The sequence below is a fragment of the Lampris incognitus genome, chromosome 4 (assembly GCF_029633865.1).
Source record: "Lampris incognitus isolate fLamInc1 chromosome 4, fLamInc1.hap2, whole genome shotgun sequence".
Taxonomy (NCBI): domain Eukaryota; kingdom Metazoa; phylum Chordata; class Actinopteri; order Lampriformes; family Lampridae; genus Lampris; species Lampris incognitus.
In genome coordinates, this window is record NC_079214.1 from 11,738,909 (window position 1) to 11,759,491 (window position 20,583).

Consider the following 20,583-nt stretch of genomic DNA (forward strand, 5'->3'; position numbering starts at 1 on the left):
TGTTGCCATAATCTAGCCAATTACTGAAGTTTGTTGTCGTACTGAAGTTTGTTGGTGAACCAACCGTGTTGGTAGGGGGATAAAATATTTTGTAAATTCAACAGAAGTTTGACAGCTTTTCTTCTTTCTTGCTTGCACAGAAATGTGCAAATATTGCAAATGATTTCCGACCACTGCACCTTGGGCTAAGCCATGGGAAAATCACATTTCATCATTTTACATCATTTTATTGTCTGTGTTTAGGCATTTATTTTCCACATGGCTGATTGCACGGACTGATTTTTCTGTGCAATCATTTTATTTAATTTAGTCTGCTGCTCTGGGTTTTTAAAACAACAATAACCTTGATCTATCTCTCTCTCTTTATCTATCTATCTATCTATCTATCTATCTATCTATCTATCTATCTATCTATCTATCTATCTATCTATCTATCTATCTATCTATCTATCTATCTATCTATCTGTCTGTCTGTCTGTCTGTCTGTCTGTCTGTCTGTCTGTCTGTCTGTCTGTCTGTCTGTCTGTCTGTCTGTCTGTCTGTCTGTCTGTCTGTCTGTCTGTCTGTCTGTCTGTCTGTCCGTCCGTCCGTCCGTCCGTCCGTCCGTCCGTCCGTCCGTCCGTCCGTCCGTCCGTCCGTCCGTCCGTCTCTATCTATCTATCTATCTATCTATCTATCTATCTATCTATCTATCTATCTATCTATCTATCTATCTATCTATCTATCTATCTATCTATCTATCTATCTATCTATCTATCTATCTATCTATCTATCTATCTATCTATCCCATCCATCCATCCATCCATCCATCCATCCATCCATCCATCCATCCCTTCTGAAGCCAGATAACATCAGTGTAAATGAGTCCGGCTGAACCCTAGTCTCTGAGTTGTAGGATATAGTTCTCTCAACAACAAGGCAGTGGGTATGTGGGAGCGGGTATGTGTGTGTGTGTGTGTGTGGGCGGCGGTGGGTGGGAGGGGGGTTGGTAGAGGAGGGAAGTGATGGGGAAGAATTTGGGGAAGGTAATAGACAGGTATTGCTGTAACATTCTGAGTGGGTTTTAGGGGCTAGCCGAGGAGCTCACTAATGAAATACCACCAGAGAGTAAGTTGCTGTACTCCACACAGAGAGTGACAAGAGCTTGGAAAAGGTGTTTGATTGTTGTCCTTGCGAGCAAAGGTGTGATTTGCCAGATAATTTGGAGGGTTGAATCTAAAGGAGAGAGGTGTGCCGGTGGGATACAGGCCTCACATAACAGTCAGCTGACAAACACTGAGATTCTTGGCAGTCCGGGCATGAGCCGCTGCAATGCTGTCAGACATGATGGAGAGGTCTTGCAGAGTGCAGGACAGCATAGAGATTAACAGCAGCTCGATGTTGTCAAAGTTAAGCAGGTAGTGGCCGTCCACATAGGTATGCAAGATGATCCAGCAGAATTGAGTAACCTCAGTCTGTGTGTCAGAAATGGGGAACTAGAATACCATCAACACAGTGGTGATGAATTAAACACTGTGGGCTCCAATAAAAGGATAACCATTGAGAACAAAGAGAGAGGAGGATGGGCCCGATTACATGTCTTTGGAGAATCCCATTCAAGAAGGGACATGGTCAAGACAGGCCCTGTGATATTGGATAGTGGCCGTTTAATTAATGGAGCAAGAACACTATGGCGTGCTTGAGTGACAGCTAGGATTGCAAGTCTTTATAACGTACAAAAAGGTATTGAGCAGGGTCCAAAATTAACACTCGCCAGGCGCCAAATGTGGGTAAATTTAGTCTTTGGCGAGTGAATCACTGAGAGCACCTGCCACTCTGGCCGGTAAAAAAACAATTAATTTCCTACACACGCTGGAGAAAGCTTCTGGTTTGTTGTCACTTCAATCTGCTACATCTGCTGTACTGCGTGTGTTGTGCGTAATACGTAATTGCATCAGCCATCAAAACGCACGATTTTTTAATTTTTTACACTAATTAAAGTACTTTCAGACCCGGATCTAGACAACAGGGGGGCCCTAGGCAACATTTTCTTTGGGGGCTCTTCATACTTTGCCTGGAGCCAAGAACTATGAAATAAAACTATATATATGTATATATATATATATATATAGTTTAACTTTATATAAATAACTATGTTGTAAAACTATTATTTGTTCTATGAGGACAACATGATAACCCTTTGACGTTGTACTACCAATCGACTGCAATCTACTATAAAGTAGGCATAATCCTTGCATTTAATTAATACACAAAACACACATTTGTAAACACAGTAAACATGCCTTGATTCATACATGTTCATTAAGGATTGTGATCGGCCCTTAAATCAGCATCGGGGAGCTGCTGCAGGTGTTGGCCAATGACATAGGGAGCTTGACGTGGCGGGCGTATGCGCATATGTCCCCAGAGGTACAGAGCAAGCTGGCACAGGACCAATTCATCAGAGCCCTCCTCCCCCACTGAATTGCATGTCCAGGTACAGCTGCAGCATCCGCAGACTTTGCAGGCGGCCTTGGAGATGATGGCTGTGGAGAGGGAGAATGTGTGGGGCGTGGCTGCTGGGATCTGTCATAATGAGAGCCCACCTGCTGTGAGGACTGCAGTGGAGCGCTCCTCAGAGGGAGAGAGGCCAGCATGGGTGGCTGAAGTGACTGAACTGATAAGGGCTGTATCGCTACATTGGTGTCAGAAGTGGGATGGCGAGACCATGAGGCCATCAGAAGTGTGAGGACGCACTTCCCGAAGGGGGGGGGGGGATAGTGTAACAACTGCGGATGTATAGACTCGCTAGCCCTTGGCTAACGGGGCGGAGCCTTTAGTTGACTGGTTAACATAGTTGCCCATGGTGCGGGAGACCCTGGTTTGCGTCGCGGCTGTGGCGGTTTCTGGCTGCCCCCCGAATTCACTACATTGGTCTATGTTGGTTACAAAAGTCTTTCTAAACTGTCAACAAAAAAATCAGAATCATGTTTATTGGCCATGTAGGTTTGCACTACATAGAATTGGACTCCAGTTTTGTAGCTCTCTCAGTATACTCAACAGAATAATAACAGCACAACAATCTTCAGATATATACACAAGGATTGACTATATTCAGACAAAATAAGAGGCGATGAAGTGCAATGGTGCAGAGAATATATCAGAGAAATGCTGAAATAAATGTTAGCAGGTTACTTAAACACATGCCTGAGGTAGATTGACATGACAGAGCATACCAGTCGTCATCATCATCATCATCATCGGCAGTCACTCGAAGCGAGTATGACTGTCCTCTCCATTAGGTTGTCTTTAATTATTTTAACCTTTTCTAGCTCCTTCCCCAGGTGGGGTGAGCAGAGTGGATCCCAAAGAGGGCTGCTCAATCGTGGTTGCAGCTACCGAGGGGCTCTTTCTACCTCGTTCCAGGAGCCCAGCGGCTGAATGTAGCATGCACCACCTGATGACTAGGGACTTCCAGATCTCACAATCCTGCCTCCATTACAGCTTGTCAGTTGCCATAGGACTTTATCCTTAGGGTGGAACCCCTTTACGGAGAACACCTGTGTGTGACATGGTTTAACGTATCTGTAGTGCTCTTTCCTGATATGAAAGCATACGGCTCCTTGGTAATCATCACCTCTCCTCTTAATCTAGCTTCCACTACTCTTTCTCATATCTTCATGCTGTGGCTGATTAGCATTATACCTCTGTAGTTACTATTGCTCTGCACATCACCCTTATTCTTGAAAATCGGTACCAGTACACTTCTTCTCCACTCCTCAGGTATCCTCTCACTTCTAAGATTGTGTTAAACACTCTAGCTAACAACTCCACTGACATCTGCCCTAAACATCTGCATGCCTCCACAGGTATGTCATCTGGACCAACTGCTTTTCCACTCTCCATACCTGCCCTCACTTCATCCTTGCTAATCCACTGCACTTCCTGCTTCACTATCCCCATATCATCCAACCCTCTCTCTCTCTCTCTCTCTCTCTCTCTCTCTCTCTCTCTCTCTCTCTCTCTCTCTCTCTCTCTCTCTCTCTCTCTCTCTCTCTCTCTCTCTCTCTCTCTCTCTCTCTCTCTCTCTCATTTTCTTCATTCATCAGCCCCTCAAAATACTCCTTCCACCGTCTCAACACACTCCTCGCTTGTCAGCACATTTCCATCTCTATCCTTCACCGCCCTAACTTGCTCCACATCCTTCCCAGCTAGGTGCTTCTGTCTAGCCAATCGGTACAAGTTCTTTTCTCCTTCCTTAGTGTCCAACCTCTCATACAACTCACCATACGCCTTTTCTTTTGCCTTCGCCACCTCTCTTCACCTTATGCTGCATCTCCTTGTATTCCTGTCTTACTTTCTTCATCTCTCTGACTATCCCACTTCTTCTTCGCCAACCTCTTCCTCCATATACTTTCATGTACTTCCTCATTCCACCACCAAGTCTCTCTGTCTTCCTTCCTCTGTCCAGATGACACACCAAGTACCTTCCAGGGTGTCTCCCTCACTATTTCCACAGTAGTTGCCCAGCCATCTGGCAGCTCTTCACTACTACCCAGTGCCTGACTTATCTCCTCCCTGAACGTCACACAACAGTCTTCCTTCTTCAACTTTAATTTTTAACTTCTATGGCCGAAAATAAAACTGGGCAAAAATTAAGACAAGGAAAACAAAACATTTCAAAACATGTTTAAAAAAAACAAAATGGAAGAAAGATTCATCTTTAAAAACTTGGTAGTCTATGGTTTCCCCAAAGCTGTGAATCTTTTTTTGTCATTTTACTGTTTGTGTGTGTACCTGTGAGTGAGGGAGAGAGTGAATATTCACCTGTGACTTGCTAAAGAATATCTGTAACAATTCCTTCATTTGCAATGAATGACTCCATGACACATACCTGAATCCCAACTTCTGCTAAAGGAATGTGCTAAGACTAACAGATTAAAGCTAGCTACCCTGACTGACCTCATGCTAGCTAGTAGCCATGTAAGTTAGCTTAAGGTTCACCATCTGTCAGCAGCAGTTTAATTGCTTTTGAACATAATTGGCTGTGAGTTGCTAAAGAATATCTGCAACAATTCCTTCATCTGCAATGAATGACTCCATGACACATACCTGAATCCCGACTTCTGCTCTCCGTCTTTGTTTTCTTCATTTTGGCAGCGCTGGAGGAATACTTGGCATTTTGGAGGCGCCATCATGTCGTACTTTTTGTAACCATCATTTCGTACTTTCACAGCATAATGATTAATAGGAGAGTTGCTGCAGCACTTGCGCCAATCAAATCCATCCACTGACACAAGCTATCCGTTGAGGAGGGCCCCCTTGCACTGGGTCAGGCCATTGATTGGCTTTATGTCTCCCTACGCAATTGTGTATTCAGCGTATAGAACGGGCCGCTGCAGCACCGGGGGGGGGGGGGGGCCAACTCCAGTTCTTCTTTCCGTTGCCTTGGTCAGGGGCACAGGCAAGAGTATTACCACTTTCTCAAACTTAATAGTGATAAAACCGAGGTCCTCTTAGTAGGTACTAAATCTACTTTGGCTAAACCTGATAGTTTTACTCTGACCATTGACAATTCTATAGTTCCTCCATTGCCTCAGGTTAAGACTCAGGGTGTCATCTTGGACAGCACATTATCTTTTGAAGCTCACATTAACAATGTGACTCGGTCTGCATACTTCCACCTACGCAACATTAATCTTCTTCACCTGTCACTCACACCTAACAGCACCGCCATACTCATTCACACCCTGGTTACATCCCGTATTGACTACTGTAATTCTATCCTCTTTGGTCTCCCCCTCAACTGTCTTCATAAACTTCAGTTGGTCCAGAATTCAGCTGCCCGTATCATTGCCAGAACTCCTTCCATAGATCACATCACTCCTGTTCTTCAGCAACTCCACTGGCTCCCTGTTAAATACCGTACTGACTTCAAGATGCTTCTCACCTTTAAGGCCCTTAGTAACCTAGCTCCTTCGTAGCTTTCCCAACTGCTTCATATCCATGCGCCCTCCCGCACTCTCAGATTTTCTTCTTTTTTTGGGGGGTGGGGGGGGGTGGGGGTGAGGATTTTCTCTCTCCTTTTTCTCCCCAATTGTACTTGTCCAATTACCCAACTCTTCCAAGCCGTCCCGGTCACTGTTCCACCCCCTCTGCCAATCTGGGGAGGGCTTCAGGCTACCACATGCCTCCTCTGATACATATGGAGTCGCCAGCCGCTTCTTTTCACCTGACAGTGAGGAGTTTAGCCAGGGGGATGTAGCGCGTGAGAGGATCACGCTATTCCCCCCAGTTCCCCCTCCCCCCTGAACAGGTGCCCTGACCCACCAGAGGAGGCACTAGTGCAGCGACTAGGATATATACCCATATCCGCTTCGTACCCACAGACACGGCCAATTGTGTCTGTAGGGACGCCTGACCAAGCCGGAGGTAACGCGGTGATTTGAACTGGCGATCTCCATGTTGGTAGGCAATGGAATAGACTGCCACGCCACCCGAATGCTCTCAGATCCTCTTCTGCTCTCCAACTCACTACACCATTGGCCCGCTTGACTACCATGGGGAATAGAGCTTTCAGTCATTCTGCCCCCCCCCCCCCCCCCCGCCTGTCGAACTCTCTCCCACAAGACATTCACAACATTGACTCTCTTTCAACCTTCAAATCCCATCTCAAAACGCACCTTTTCAAGCTGGCATATTCAGCCGGATCCACACTTCATTGAGTTTTGTGCAGATGATGATTTTATACTTATCTGTTGTATTAACTTTTTATTGTCTACCCTGCTTTGTTTTGATATTATTACTGTCTGATAGTGCTGCTTGTTTTGAACTGTGTTCTGTAAGGTGTCCTTGAGTGCTCTGAAAGGTGCCCACAAATAAAGTGTATTATTATTATGATTATTAACCCTAACATGCATGTCTTTTTGATGGTGGGAGGAAATCGGAGCACCCAGAGGAAACCCACACAGACACGGGGAAAACATGCAAACTCCACACAGAAAGGACCTGAGATGGCCTGTGGTTCGAACCGAGGACCTTCTTGCTGTGAGGCAACAGCGCTAACCTCTGGGCCATCATGCCGCCCATACCCATATGAGACCAAGATTACATGCTAAATATTAATAGCAAGAATGGAGGAGTTGGATGTGCCTTCCCAAAAAGAACCTCTTACTGTGGTGCTAAACCCAAAAACATATCTGTCAAAAACCACATCCAATGATGTAGGGTAGCACTCACCAATTTGAGAAAGGACAGGGACAGTGCCTCATTTTCACCAATTTATTTTGGCCAGCAAAACATGCTAACGTTTCGGCCTACTGCTACAGGACTTCATCAGAGCCTGGTTTTTGAATTAATAATAGCAAACTGAAATAGTAAAAAGCAATGTATTTATTTATTGGCTGGTATAAAATCTGTCTGGCCATTAAATTTGTTCATCTACCAGCCACCTTGGCAGGTAAGCCAAAAGGTGAATTTTGGACCCTGGTATTGGGGTAGTTATTCATTAGTAAAGTTGGCATTTCTCATTTGTTGTCTAGATGTTTAGTGTGTAAGACACCTTGAGGTCTGCAGTCGATGAGTGTCACCAAACTTTTGCCATCTTACTGTCATCTGCTCTGACATTTTTTTGTGGCCGTGCCTGCAGGACTTGTTTTCTCTGCAGCAGCATGTAGGATATGGCTGTCTAAGTGAGAATAAATAAACAAGGATACGAGCTGTCACTGAGCCTGGAGTCATTATGCAGGGCTTCTACTTGTCCCCTTGCTTGATCTTAAAAAGAGGTGAATAACTACAGCGGTTATTTGTCCTGCCTAATGCCTAGATAAAATGTAAGCAAATGATTATTCTGTTAGAAAGTCATCAAGCAATTTGAAACAGTGTAGTTTGTTGCACGCATGTGATTTGGCAGCCCCGTCTTGCGGGGAAAAGTCTGGTAGGATGATTGGAGAAGGTTGGAATGCAAATAGTCCCTCCTGAGGGGGAGAGAAGCAGCCTGTGGGGATGTTCCCATTAGGATTTTCAGATTGGATTGACTTGTCAAACTGTCAGCCTTGCCTCAGCAGAATAACACACAGAGGCAGGCATGTGCGCAAATAGACAGACGTGCACACGGCACATGCCCTCACATCGGTTTAACCTCCATACGTTTATGGGCTTGTACATTCTCTCTCTCTCTCTCTCTCTCTCTCTCTCTCTCTCTCTCTCTCTCTCTCTCCCTGTCTCCCTCTTTTTCTCCCTGCCTTTCTGTCTCAAACAAACATTGCTTTCGCTTCTCATTCTACTCTGCTCTGCTATGTAAATCGGAGGTTACCAGGTTCTGCTGGTTTGAGCAGAGGTTATAGAGTCATACTGTGGGCTGATACGCAGTACTAAACTCTGCTCCGATACAGGACAGATGTCTTGATGCATGCTCAATAATCCAGGTAAGGAAATACCAGAAAGTTGAATCAGCTTATCTGGACACGACGTTTATTGTGAGAACCGCTTCATCAGTCATCTTAGTGACTTCGTCAGTCTCAACTGACTGCAGGTATCCCCACCCTCATGAACAGCACAGGTGCATAACGACTGAAACCAACGACCAGTTTCATATGCAAACTGCCGTGACCATTAACTAGAGTAACAATGGCCATGTGGACTATTCACAGAGGATTGGGGAATAGTTGCAATCACAGCATTGTAAGCAGTGGCACGGCTGGTGCTAAAAATTTGGGGGGAGGCGGTCGCAATTTACCTTGGCGCAGCACACCTGACAGCTGCTTTAATGTCCACACAGTCACAGAGTTACTAAGAAGGACAGTGTAGCCTATGGATTTTATCAGAGTTCGTAGACGGTGGATGATTGGCAGTCGAGACGAGGCGTCGTGGAGGGTGTGAACATGATTGACAGCCATGAGAATTGTCCAATCGCATTAGATCAAACAACATTAGAACAATACCAATTTGCTGCCAATAAAAGTGGGAGTGTCTGGGGCGCACAGAACTGCGCCCCCTGGAAAATCTGAAGAAACCAATAAGACAGCAGCCTCAGATCACCTGCTCGCCACAAGTTTGAGGGCTTACATAAGGTATGGTTTGGCCGGCGCCCCTCACCCAGGAAGTACATGTATTCAGACAGAAATCAACCAAATACCATTTGGAACCAATATTTAAAGGCTGCTGACAGGCGCTCACAGACTGGAAAACACATTTATTTCATAATTATTTGCATTATACAACTAAATTATATTTAACATGTTTAAGTAGATTTTCATCTGTTGATATTTGAAGGGGGCGGCGCCCCAGCACCCTGTACTGGCCAGCCACCACTGATTGTGAGATGGCTACAGATGTATTCTTATCCCCTCCATTCATGATACAGGATAGAGTTTTGCAAAATAGCATTCTCTGCTCTCTTTCGTGCACATTTTGTGTGGATAAAGACTAAATGTAAAGAAAGTGGTCTTCGCTATTTGTGTACCATCTGGCTTGTATTGTGTCTTTTTTTCCCTTTTACAGTTGTTTTACAATGAAGTACATATGCAAAGTCCTCACGAATGGTACTTGTTCAAATCTGAATCTCCAAGAGACCTGTCAATAAGTGCACAATGGCATTTATAATAACACTCTTACCAGGGCAGTCAGAAAAGTGATTGTGAATATGGTACGCCGAGAATGCTCCTGATAATTTTGCAGGGTACAGCAGGCTGAAAAGTCCAGAGGATCCCGTTCCTATTAAACGGCTCATAGAGCCATACACCTGCTGTTCAATGCACAGCAACATTCAACTAAGAGTTTTCTGCAGGCTAAGATTGCTAAGATTACTGTGACCATAAAGGGATTATACATGTGTGTAATTCTGAAAATGTGAGGCAAAATTAGCTTCTTGCTCATCTGAACTGTTTGGGAAGATAGAGTGCTCATGGGCTCATTGCCACTTAATGCTAATGATGGGAGGTGATTCAGTAATGGACAGCTCGATATGATGGATTGTAGTATCGAGGCAGTGAAAGAATAACACAAAGACAAATGGAATTTAGCCAAAAGTTTTACTGAGAATTTGGGAGATTCTCCCCCCCTCTTGACACACTATCCATTTGCAAATTGCATATAAATGCCTCATTATGCTTTTAATTATGCTAAATTTATTCATCAGAATTACTAATTAATTTCTCTTCCCTGTTCCCTGTCTGCCTGTCTAACTTTGATAAGTTGTATTTATCATCCTCGCTTAAGCAACATGCAGAATCATAATGTTTCTGAATAGAACGGGGAGTTAATTGCTTTTAATGACAAAATGATATATTGGAATTGTAGAGCAATCGCTTTTGCAGCTATGAGAGCCCTGCACTATTTGCTTAGTCATGGAAATCTCGACAAAGAAAACAGAGACTTTAGAAGCTTGATTTCCTGTGTCGCTAGGTATAAAGACCAGCCTTGTGTTGCTAGAAGAGGCTGATTGTGTTTCATCACAGCGTGGGGGTTGGTATTTTGCGCCATCCCTGCACACACCAGCGATTTGTCTCCAATACTGGGAGACAACAAACTGGTGAAGGTCAGCTGTTGTCCCCCTCTCCTCAGAATCCCCTCAAGGCAGCGTTGCACAGCTGGGCCCGCTGGAGGCTTACCTCCACCATACTCAGTGGAGACGACTCTCTACGTGTTTCTGTCTCAGCAGAGCAGCTTGCACCAAGTATTCAGTCGACGGTCGGGGAAAGCATTGACTGGACTGCTGGGTGTAGTGAGTCTTTCGAGGCTGACAAAAATCACGGATTTATAATAAGGCCGTCTCCTTAGTAATGTCGTTTGAAAGGGCGTCTGGGTGGTGTGGTGGTCGATTCCGTTGCCTACCAACATGGGGATTGCTGGTTCGAATCCCCGTGTTACCTCCGGCTTGGTCGGGCGTCCCTACAGACACAATTGGCCATGTCTGCAGGTGGGAAGCCAGATGTGGGTATGTATACTGGTCACTGCACTAGCGCCTCCTCTGGTCGGTCGGGGCGCCTGTTCGGGGGAGGAGGGGGAACAGGGGGGAATAGCGTGATCCTCCCACGCGCTACGTCCCCCTGGTGAAACTCCTCACTGTCAGGTGAAAAGAAGCGGCTGGCGTGACTCCACGTGTATCGGAGAAGGCATGTGGTAGTCCGCTGCCCTCCCCGAGGGGGATGGAGAGGGTGGAGCAGTGACCGGGACAGCTCGGAAGAGTGGGGTAATTGGCCGAGTACAATTGGGGGGGGGGGGGAATCGGAAAAACATAAGTAATGTCGTGTAAGAGCAGCGCTGACAGGAAGCAGTAACTCAAAATTTGTCAAGCCTTTTTCCACCTCTGCGAGTAACAACTACACTTTTGGTCACATTGTTCCATCACTGCAGCAAAAAAAGGGACAAAAAGGGAAACGAATTCATATTTTTGATGTCTGCCATTTTTATCTCCACTTCAGAAAAGTCCTCATCATCCACGGCATTTCAAGAGGCAGTCTGTTCGATGTCTTAATTGTTCCTGCGATCTTTAAATACTTCTTTTTTGTTGTTGTCTGAAGCCAATTTTGTTTGATTCCGACGCCATTATATAAGATGTATGATCTGGAGGGAAACATGCAGTATGTCTCTCGAATCCAACCCCCGCCGCTGCTAAGGAGCGTGCCCGAGAGCATCTGTTCCCTGCGCCGTCACACCATCTGCATTCATTATATAGATGGAAAACCAGTCCTGATGCTGTCAGACCTGTTGCTGCACTGGCTTTAACTCTTTTGATAGCTTTGACATGTAAACAGCGCGTTATTTAAATATGGACACTGGGACGGAGAGGAAAACTAGTGGTTGGCCCCTCTTAACATGCTTATGGACGTAGCTCACCATGCAGGCTGAGAGACACAGAAGACAGTCACAGCAGTTTAAATGTATGGATATCTACGACGACAGTAAAAGTCGTTTGAGAGGGGCGCCCGGGTGGCGTAGCGGTCTATTCCGTTGCCTACCAACACAGGGATTGCTGGTTCGAATCCCCGTGTTACCTCCGGCTCGGTCTGGCATCCCTACAGACACAATTAGCCGCGTCTGTGGGTGGGAAGCCGGATGTGGGTATGTGTCCTGGTCACTGCACTAGTGCCTCCTCTGGTCAGTCGGGGCACCTGTTCAGGGGGGAGGGGGAACTCGGTGGAATAGCGTGATCCTCCCATGCGCTACATCCACCTGGCGAAACCCCTCACTGTCAGGTGAAAAGAAGCGGCTGGCGGAGGAGGCATGTGGTAGTCTGCAGCCCTCCCCGGATCGGCAGAGGGGGCGACCGGAGCAGCGACCGGGACGGCTCGGAAGAGAGAGGTAATTGGCCAAGTACAATTGAGGAGAAAAAGGGGGGAAAAATCCCCCCCCCCCCCAAAAAAATAACTTTATTTGCTTTGCTTCCTTACACGGCACAGACCTATTAAAATATGATCGGGCATGTTTATCGTTATGTTTCCAGCTCTTGCAGAGCAAGTCTTTTCACAGTCTCTTAATCAAGTGCGTGAACCTCTGCCAGTGGACTGTGGTGTCTCGTTTTGGGCAAAATGTTCTCTCTGCTTTGCTCTTTTCTCTCTTCAATACTCTCTCGTTTTCATCTCCCTTGCTCTGGGAATAAGGCCGTCTTCTATTTATACACGCAGATGCTGGGGAGATGCAACCTCCAGGGACCTCCTTCTACCTCTCCCTACGCGCTCTCCTTTATTTCTCTTTCTCCCTCTGAGTCTGTGTGTGTGTGTATGGATTGCAGTTAACCTATTTTCCCATGTTGTCAATATACCATCTCGTGTCAATGGATTTGCAATAGCCTTTATAGATGTGTTGCCATGCAAGGTGTGATTACGCTGTAGCAGTCGTTATTTTTCTTTCCGAGACGCTCAGCCACACTCTAACCAGCTGATTCATTTAACTTTCTGAACTCATACACATCACACACACATGCACATACATGCACACACACATTCACATACATACACACACACGTGCGCACACACTGATCAGTAGTGCAAGTTGTAGAGATATTGGAAAGGCTAATTAGTGTCAGATACCGGTCAAGACCACAATAATGAGTTCCCATAAGCTTGTTTTTGGGTTGCAAAAGCCTGGCAAAGCCACGATTCTAAACTCCATCTGGCTGATATTCCGAGTTGAACTGAATTTCCCCCCTTCCCCGTCTTTTCATCCCGGCTTTCATCCTTTCACTTTGTCCCTCCAGCGCCCCTCTCTCCCATCCTTGCAATTTGTCTTTTTCCAACAAAACAAAGAGAGAGACAGACAGACAGTGGCAGAGAGCGACAGACAGACAGACAGACAGACAGACAGACAGACAGACAGACAGACAGACAGACAGACAGACAGACATTGAGAGAGAGAGAAGGAGACAGACAGACAGACAGTGAGTGAGAGAGAGAGAGAGACAGACAGATAGAGACAGACAGTGAGAGAGAGAGAGAGAGAGAGAGAGAGAGAGACAGACAGATAGAGACAGACAGTGAGAGAGAGAGAGAGGGGGAGGGAGAGAGAGAGAAAGAAGACAGATGCCCATCAAAGTCCATGCTATGGCTTCAGGATAAATGTGTAAATGTCACAGTTGGGTTGGGAAGCACAGCAGAAAGCTGTATAGCAACTGAATTTGTGATGAAATCCTTTATTCCACCACCACACCACATTTCTTTTATCTGTCAAGATTCCTAAAACCACTGATTAATTCATAACATCGATCTAGCATCCATCCAGCACAGTTGTCACTTCCATCACAGACTTTTCAGACACCGGTGTACTGTTACCCTGCTCTTAACAGTTTTCCATAATTACTTTTCATTGAGAACCGTTGAGGGCTGCTTTATTGATCTGATTTGTAGTGTTTGTTTACATTTCAATTGCACATTTTGTTTATGTTTCAGGTCCACTCTTGAAATGATGGTTAAGACACACACACACACACACACACATACACACAACAACAACAACAATAATAATAATAATAATAATAAGGGGCATAAAAATAAGGTAGCGTAGCGGTCGATTCTGTTGCCTACCAACACGGGGGTCGGGGCTCACCGGTTCGAATCCCCATGTTACCTCCAGCTTGGTCGGGCATCCCTACAGACACAATTGGCTGTGTCTGCGGGCGGGAAGCCAGATGTGGGTGTGGGTATGTGTCATGGTCGCTGCACTAGCGCCTCCTCTGGTCGGTCGGGGCGCCTGTTCAGGGGGGAGGGGGAACTGGGGGGAATAGCGTGATCCTCCCACGCGCTACGTCCCCCTGGTGAAACTCCTCACTGTCAGGTGAAAAGAAGCGGCTGGTGAGTCCACATGTATCGGAGGAGGCATGTGGTAGTCTGCAGCCCTCCCCGGATCGGCAGAGGGGGTGGGGCAGCGACCGGGACGGCTCGGAAGAGTGGGGTAATTGACCGGATACAATTGGGGAGGAAAAATTGGGGAAAAAAATATCACAATAATAATAATCACATTTATATAGCACTTTTCTAGACACCCAAAGTGCTTCACATTGAAGGGGGCAACTCACTTCAACCACCACAGTGTGCAGCACCCACCTGGGTGATGCACGGCAGCCATTTTGTGCCAAAACACTCACCAGACATCAGGTGGCGAGGGAGGGATCATTGAGCCAATTCCATGGGGGGATGATTAGGTGGCCAGATGGAGAGAGCCAGGTTGGGAATTTTGCCAGGATTCCAGGGAACCCCAACTCTTTGCGATAAGTACCATGGGATCTTTAATGACCACGGTGAGTCAGGACCTCGGTTTAACATCTTATCCGAAGGATGGTTGCATGGAATGCATGCAGAATGGTTGCATACTAGCTGTAAACTGTTTGCATGTTGTGAGAGATCGCAAGCGCAACCATGATCAACAGGAAGAGGCTGTCAGGTTTTGCTGCATTAGATATTATAGTTTTGATCCATTAAACGTCCTGCTTTGATTTTGGATGGTATAAGTGGTTGCCTTTGGCCCTAGCTTGTGCGATGTAATTCCCCCCCCCCTTTACTCTCAATTGTATTTGGCCAATTACCCCACTCTTCTGAGCCATCCCGGTTGCTGCTCCACCCCCTCTGCTGATCCAGGGAGGGCTGCAGACTACCACATGCCTCCACCGATACATGTGGAGTCACCAGCCGCTTCTTTTCACCTGACAGTGAGGAGTTTCACCAGGGGGACATAGCGCGTGGGAGGATCACGCTATTCCCCCTCCCCCCTGAACAGGCGCCCTGACCAACCAGAGGAGGTGCTAGTACAGCGATCAGGACACATACCCACACCGGGCTTCCCACCCGCAGACACGGCCAATTGTGTCTGTAGGGACGTCCGACCAAGCTGGAGGTAACACGGGGATTCGAACCGGTGAGCCCCATGTTGGTAGGCAACGGAATAGACCGCTATGCCACCCAGACGCCCTCTGTGTGCTGTAATTCAGTATATCCTGCTCATCCGCATATTTGTTGTGTTGCCTCATTTTACTGCTATTTGTTGCACCCTTTCACCACCCTTGACTTGTGATTAGATATGGAGCAGTTTTCCTCGGTTTTATCTTAATTGCTGCTGCAATCATCTGGTTCTCATTTAAGTTTATTCATTGTAATCTGTAGAGCGTTTGTTGAGCGAGTTATAGAAATTGTGGGTTGCATTTTTGGGCGATGGGGGAGGGGGGCTCTGTAAACTTGGGGCTGTATGTTGAGACTGTTGGCACACAGCTCAAGTGAAAAATCAATTCGGAAATGCAAACCTGGGTTGGTGACATAATACGAATATGGCATCGTTGTCTTGGGTTTTGATATTGAATTCAACCAACGGTCTAGACTTATGCAGAATTTTAATCATTGTGAATTACGATGGAAAATGTATCTTTATAACATTGTTCATGCACAGGGGCGGCACGGTGGTGCAGTGGTTAGTGCGGTCGCCTCACAGCAAGAAGGTCCTGGGTTCGAGCCCCGGGGTCGTCCAACCTTGGTGGGTCGTCACGGGTCGTCCTCTGTGTGGAGTTTGCATGTTCTCCCTGTGTCTGCGTGGGTTTCCTCCCACAGTCCAAAGACATGTAGGTCAGGTGAATCGGCCGTACTAAATTGTCCCTAGGTGTGAATGTGTGGGCCCTGTGATGGTCTGGCAGCCTGTCCAAGGTGTCTCTCCGCTTGCCGCCCAATCACTGCTGGGATAGGCTCCCGCGACCCTGAGAGCAGAATAAGCGGTTTGGATAATGGATGGATGGTCATGCATATAGAAATAACTGTGGACAGCGTCTTTACAGTCTCGAAATACGTGCACAGCTCTCGCCCTGGTACTCTTCGTATGTGAAATCCTCCCCCGTTAAGTCAAAATCTGTTTCGTGTAAAATATTGCTGATAAGCGTTTGAGGTGGGGTGACAGGTGGTGTCCTGTCTGCTCAGGAGCCTTGTCGAGCACATTTTCCCCAAACTTGGCAAACAAAGCGACCCCAGGATAAACAGTTGGTGCAGGTCTGGTGGTGCAACTGGCAGTGGCGTCTCCGAGTCTGGACGAGGAGGTGTTTCTCACAGGCTGCACATTATTCACAAGCTGGGTGACAAATTGGCAGAGTCTTCGCCCTGGTTCCTTTGGGTATTCCTGCGATTCTGAAATGGTTTCGAAATTGTTTCTCTGCCAATCAGCCCTGAGTCCTTGGTATTTTTTGTTTTGTTCAGAAGTTCTTTCACTTCAGATGGTGTGCTGTACCCTGGAGTGTGTCTGTGTAATCTATTAATATGAGGTTCTCTCCTCTCGCCGCGTGAATGTGATGTTCTGCATTGTTGTTTTGAGGTTTTGAGTACAGAGATAAACGTTTGAAAGCCTTTTTTTTTTTTAGGGCTGAAATATCTCTCCTCTGATCGCTGAGTGCGTTTTTCATCGGTGGCTCGAATATCAGGCCTGAGTTCACTTCACTGGGTAGAGCAATAAATGGCTGCAAACGCTCATCTTTTCAGTCTCGAGGGGCCGTTGGCCTGGGGTTTCTGGGTTGCCTGGGTTTGCGTCAAGCTTTGCATATTTGCTTGCATTTATTTCTCCCCCGTATTTAAAAAATGGAAAATCTAATGTCCGTCCCCCCCCCCCCCCCCCCATGTATTGTAAAGGTGTTTTGACTCTTGGGTAAATGCATAAAGTTGGGTTATTTAAGATTTTTTTTTTCTTTCAAAGACTTGAAAGTGAAAACCGATGAGCCGTAGGCAAATGTTTCCTGCTCGCTCCCGTAGCGTGAGGACGACATCCCTGCAGAAGCCGGATCACGGTCAGACAAACCCAGACCGAGCCCAGCCGGAACCTGCTCGTGAGCCGTGTGTTACGTATTGACCGCTAAATCATTAAAACCCCTCCCCTCTCTGTCTCCAGGTCCTTCTCTGATAGGTGTGGTGCGAAAGGACTGGGCCACTCACAACAGCATCGCCCTCTCCTGGACCGAGGTGGAACAGCCACCCTCAGACATAGTGGACTACGAGGTCAAATACTATGAGAAGGTATTCCGTTTATTCATAAACGAATTAATTCTTATATCGTCTGTTTAGTGTGTGTGTGTGTGTGTGTGTGTGTGTATCCGTGGCTAATCTCGCAAACTACTGTGGACCGATAAGCCTAATATTTTTGTTGTGCACTGTTATGACTGTATGATGAAGAACCTCCCGTGGTTGCGGTGAGTCAAAACCTTCGGAAAGCATTTGTTATCGCTATCGCTGCTCCCTCTCTTCATTCACTCACACACACACACACACACACACACACACACACACACACACACACACACACACACACACACTCACACACACACACACACACTCACACACACACACACATACACATACACACACACACACGCATAATCCTGTCCAGGCTATCTGCCTGTAATTTAAAGGGTTACCCAAGGAAGGTAGTGGTGAGTTTGAGGAAGAAGGCTCTGGTCATCTCCTGGCTGGACTACGGCAACTCCCTCCTTGCTGGCGCCCCGGTGTCGGCCATCAGACCTCTGGAGCTTGTTCAGAAAGCTGCAGCTCGTCTGGTATTCAACCACCCTAAGTTCTCCTACACAACTCCCCTTCTCATATCCCTACACTGGCTCCCAGAAGCTGCTCGCATCCAGTTGAAGACTGGTGGTAGCCTACAGGGCAGTGAAAGGAACAGCTCCTTCCTATCTCCAGGCCATGGTCAAGCCCTACACCCCCGCCCGACCACTTCGCTCTGCTACCTCAGGACACCTGGTTGCCCCGTCGCTCAGAGGCCCCTGCTGCTGATCGACCCGGTCACGGCTCTGTTCTGTCCTGGCCCCATAGTGGTGGAATGAACTCCCCACAGCGGAGTCGCTGCCCATCTTTAGGCGCAGGTTGAAAACTCACCTCTTTAAGAACTACGACCCTGTTACTTGTTCTTAGCACTTATTGTATTCACTCATTAAAAAAAAATGTTTCTTGCGCTTTTACTTCAGCACCGGTTTTGCTCTTAGATGCTTGTTTAGAGAGAAGATGCACTTATGACCTCTGATGACCAATAGTTCTCCTGATTTCCTACGTTAAATGCACTTATTGTAAGTCGCGTTGGATAAAAGCGTCGGCTAAATGACTGTAATGTAATGTTATGTAATGTAAAAGCGAAGTTGGTGTTTTACCTTTACTGAGAGATAGTACAAGTTCAGCAATTAAAATGCAGGTTTCATTACAAAACCTGAACAGTCCTACCCCCATGAAGGTTATGTTTACTGCTGGACTGCAGAATTGGACTGCGTTAGATTCCAGTATGATGTACAGATATGAAAGTTAATCCTGCAAATAGAAATCAGTGGTCTGAGAATTAAGGGTGTCATTTATTGTAGCAACCGTGTTAACCGCTGTGCCATCATGCCACCCAGTAGTCATTCCTCACAGCCAGAAGTCGTCTCACAGCAAGAAGGTCCTGGGTTTGAGTCCCAGGGTAGTCCAACCTTGGGGTCATCCAACCTTGGGGGTCGTCCTCTGTGTGGAGTTTACATGTTACATTACATTACAGTCATTTAGCCGACGCTTTTATCCAAGCGACTTGCAATCAGGCATGTTCTCCCCGTGTCTGCGTGGGTTTCCTCCGGGTGCTCCGGTTTCCTCCCACAATCCAAAGACATGTAGGTCAGGTGAATTGGCCGTACTCAAGTGTCCCTAGGTGTGAATGCGTGTGAATGTGTGTGTGTCGGCCCTGTGATGGCCTGGCAGCCTGTCCAGGGTGTCTCCTTGCCTGCCACCCAATGACTGCTGGGATAGGCTCCAGCATCCCCGCGACCCTGAGTCCAGGATAAGCGGTTTGGATAATGGATGGATGGATGGTGTGTTTAGTGCACTCTTACACTGTAAAGACTGAACCGACTATGTGCTCATTCTTGACAGATTACTATTACCAAAAATACATCATACCAGTGACTACTAGTGGTGGCAAAGTGATGCTAGAAGTAGGGCAGGGTGAGGAAAACACCCCCTCTAAGGATTTTTTTCCCCTCTCACAGTGCTACAGTTTAAGATGATGAGTTGAAATTGCGATTTATTATTTATGTGTGATCCGACTACTTATAACATTCTTACCGTCCTTCCACAAAAGAGTAATTTTTGTTTCTCCTCCGACAGGGCGTTTCTGTCTCTCCTACCCTACTTTTCTCGCCGTACGTTATCTCACGCTGCTTTTTTTTTTTCTATGAAGCAAGTCAAGTGACGTAGCAGACAGAGCAAAGTACAAACAGGATGGTGCCAAAATTGTCCAGCAGGACTTGTTCCGCTCTGCTTTGATGACTTCCTGGATGGAGTTGTTGTGATTTGCTCGGGCAGTTTGTCTGTTCTGATTTATTATAGCCTGGACAGGGCTCCTGTGATATTGTGTTACTTGTATGGTCTCTGTCTGTTTCTGCAATTTCACCAGGAGCAAGAGCAGCTAAGCTACTCATCGACGCGGACCAAAGCCCCGAGCGTGGTGGTATCGGGCCTCAGGCCCTCCACCCTCTACGTCTTCCACGTCCGCGCTCGGACTGTTGCCGGACACACAGCGTACAGTCCCAAGTTTGAGTTTGAAACCGCAGATGAGGGTATGGCTGTGGGAAAAGGTATAAGCATGGATGTGTGTGGTTATGGTTGTGCGCACCATGTATGATTTTTTCTCCCCAATTGTATACGGCCAATTACCCCATCCTTCCAAGCTGTCCCGGTCGCTGCTCCACACCGTCTACCAATCCGGGGAGGGCTGCAGACTACCACATGCCTCCTCCGATACATGTGGAGTCGCCAGCCACTTCTTTTCACCTGACAGTGAGGAGTTTCACCAGGGGGGCGTAGCGCGTGGGAGGATCACGCCGTTCCCCGCAGTTCCCCCTCCCCCCCGAACAGGCGCCCCGACCAACCAGAGGAGGCGCTAATGCAGCGACCAGGACACATACCCACATCCGGCTTCCCACCCACAAAGACGGACAATTGTGTCTATAGGGACACCTGACCAAGCCGGAGGTAACACGTGATTCGAACTGGCAATCCCCGTGTTGGCAGGCAACGGAATAGAAACCATGATTTTGTTTTTGTGTCCGCTGGTGTGTCAAAAGAGTTTACTACTACTACTGCTACTGCTTTTCTGCAGTATAAATACTATATCTGTCCT

At 46.9% G+C, this 20,583-nt stretch overlaps 1 protein-coding gene across 2 annotated transcripts in view; it reads left to right on the forward strand.

The window, feature by feature from the left end:
• Positions 1-20,583, forward strand: part of epha6 (eph receptor A6) — a 92,422-nt gene that overhangs the window by 60,058 nt on the left and 11,781 nt on the right. Inside the window, exons 8-9 of one of the 2 annotated variants that reach the window (XM_056278608.1) lie at positions 17,320-17,450; positions 19,858-20,020. In XM_056278608.1, the coding sequence (XP_056134583.1) occupies positions 17,320-17,450; positions 19,858-20,020 (294 nt within the window). The remainder of the gene's footprint in view (positions 1-17,319; positions 17,451-19,857; positions 20,021-20,583) is intronic. The other variant, XM_056278609.1, reaches the window with a different exon arrangement.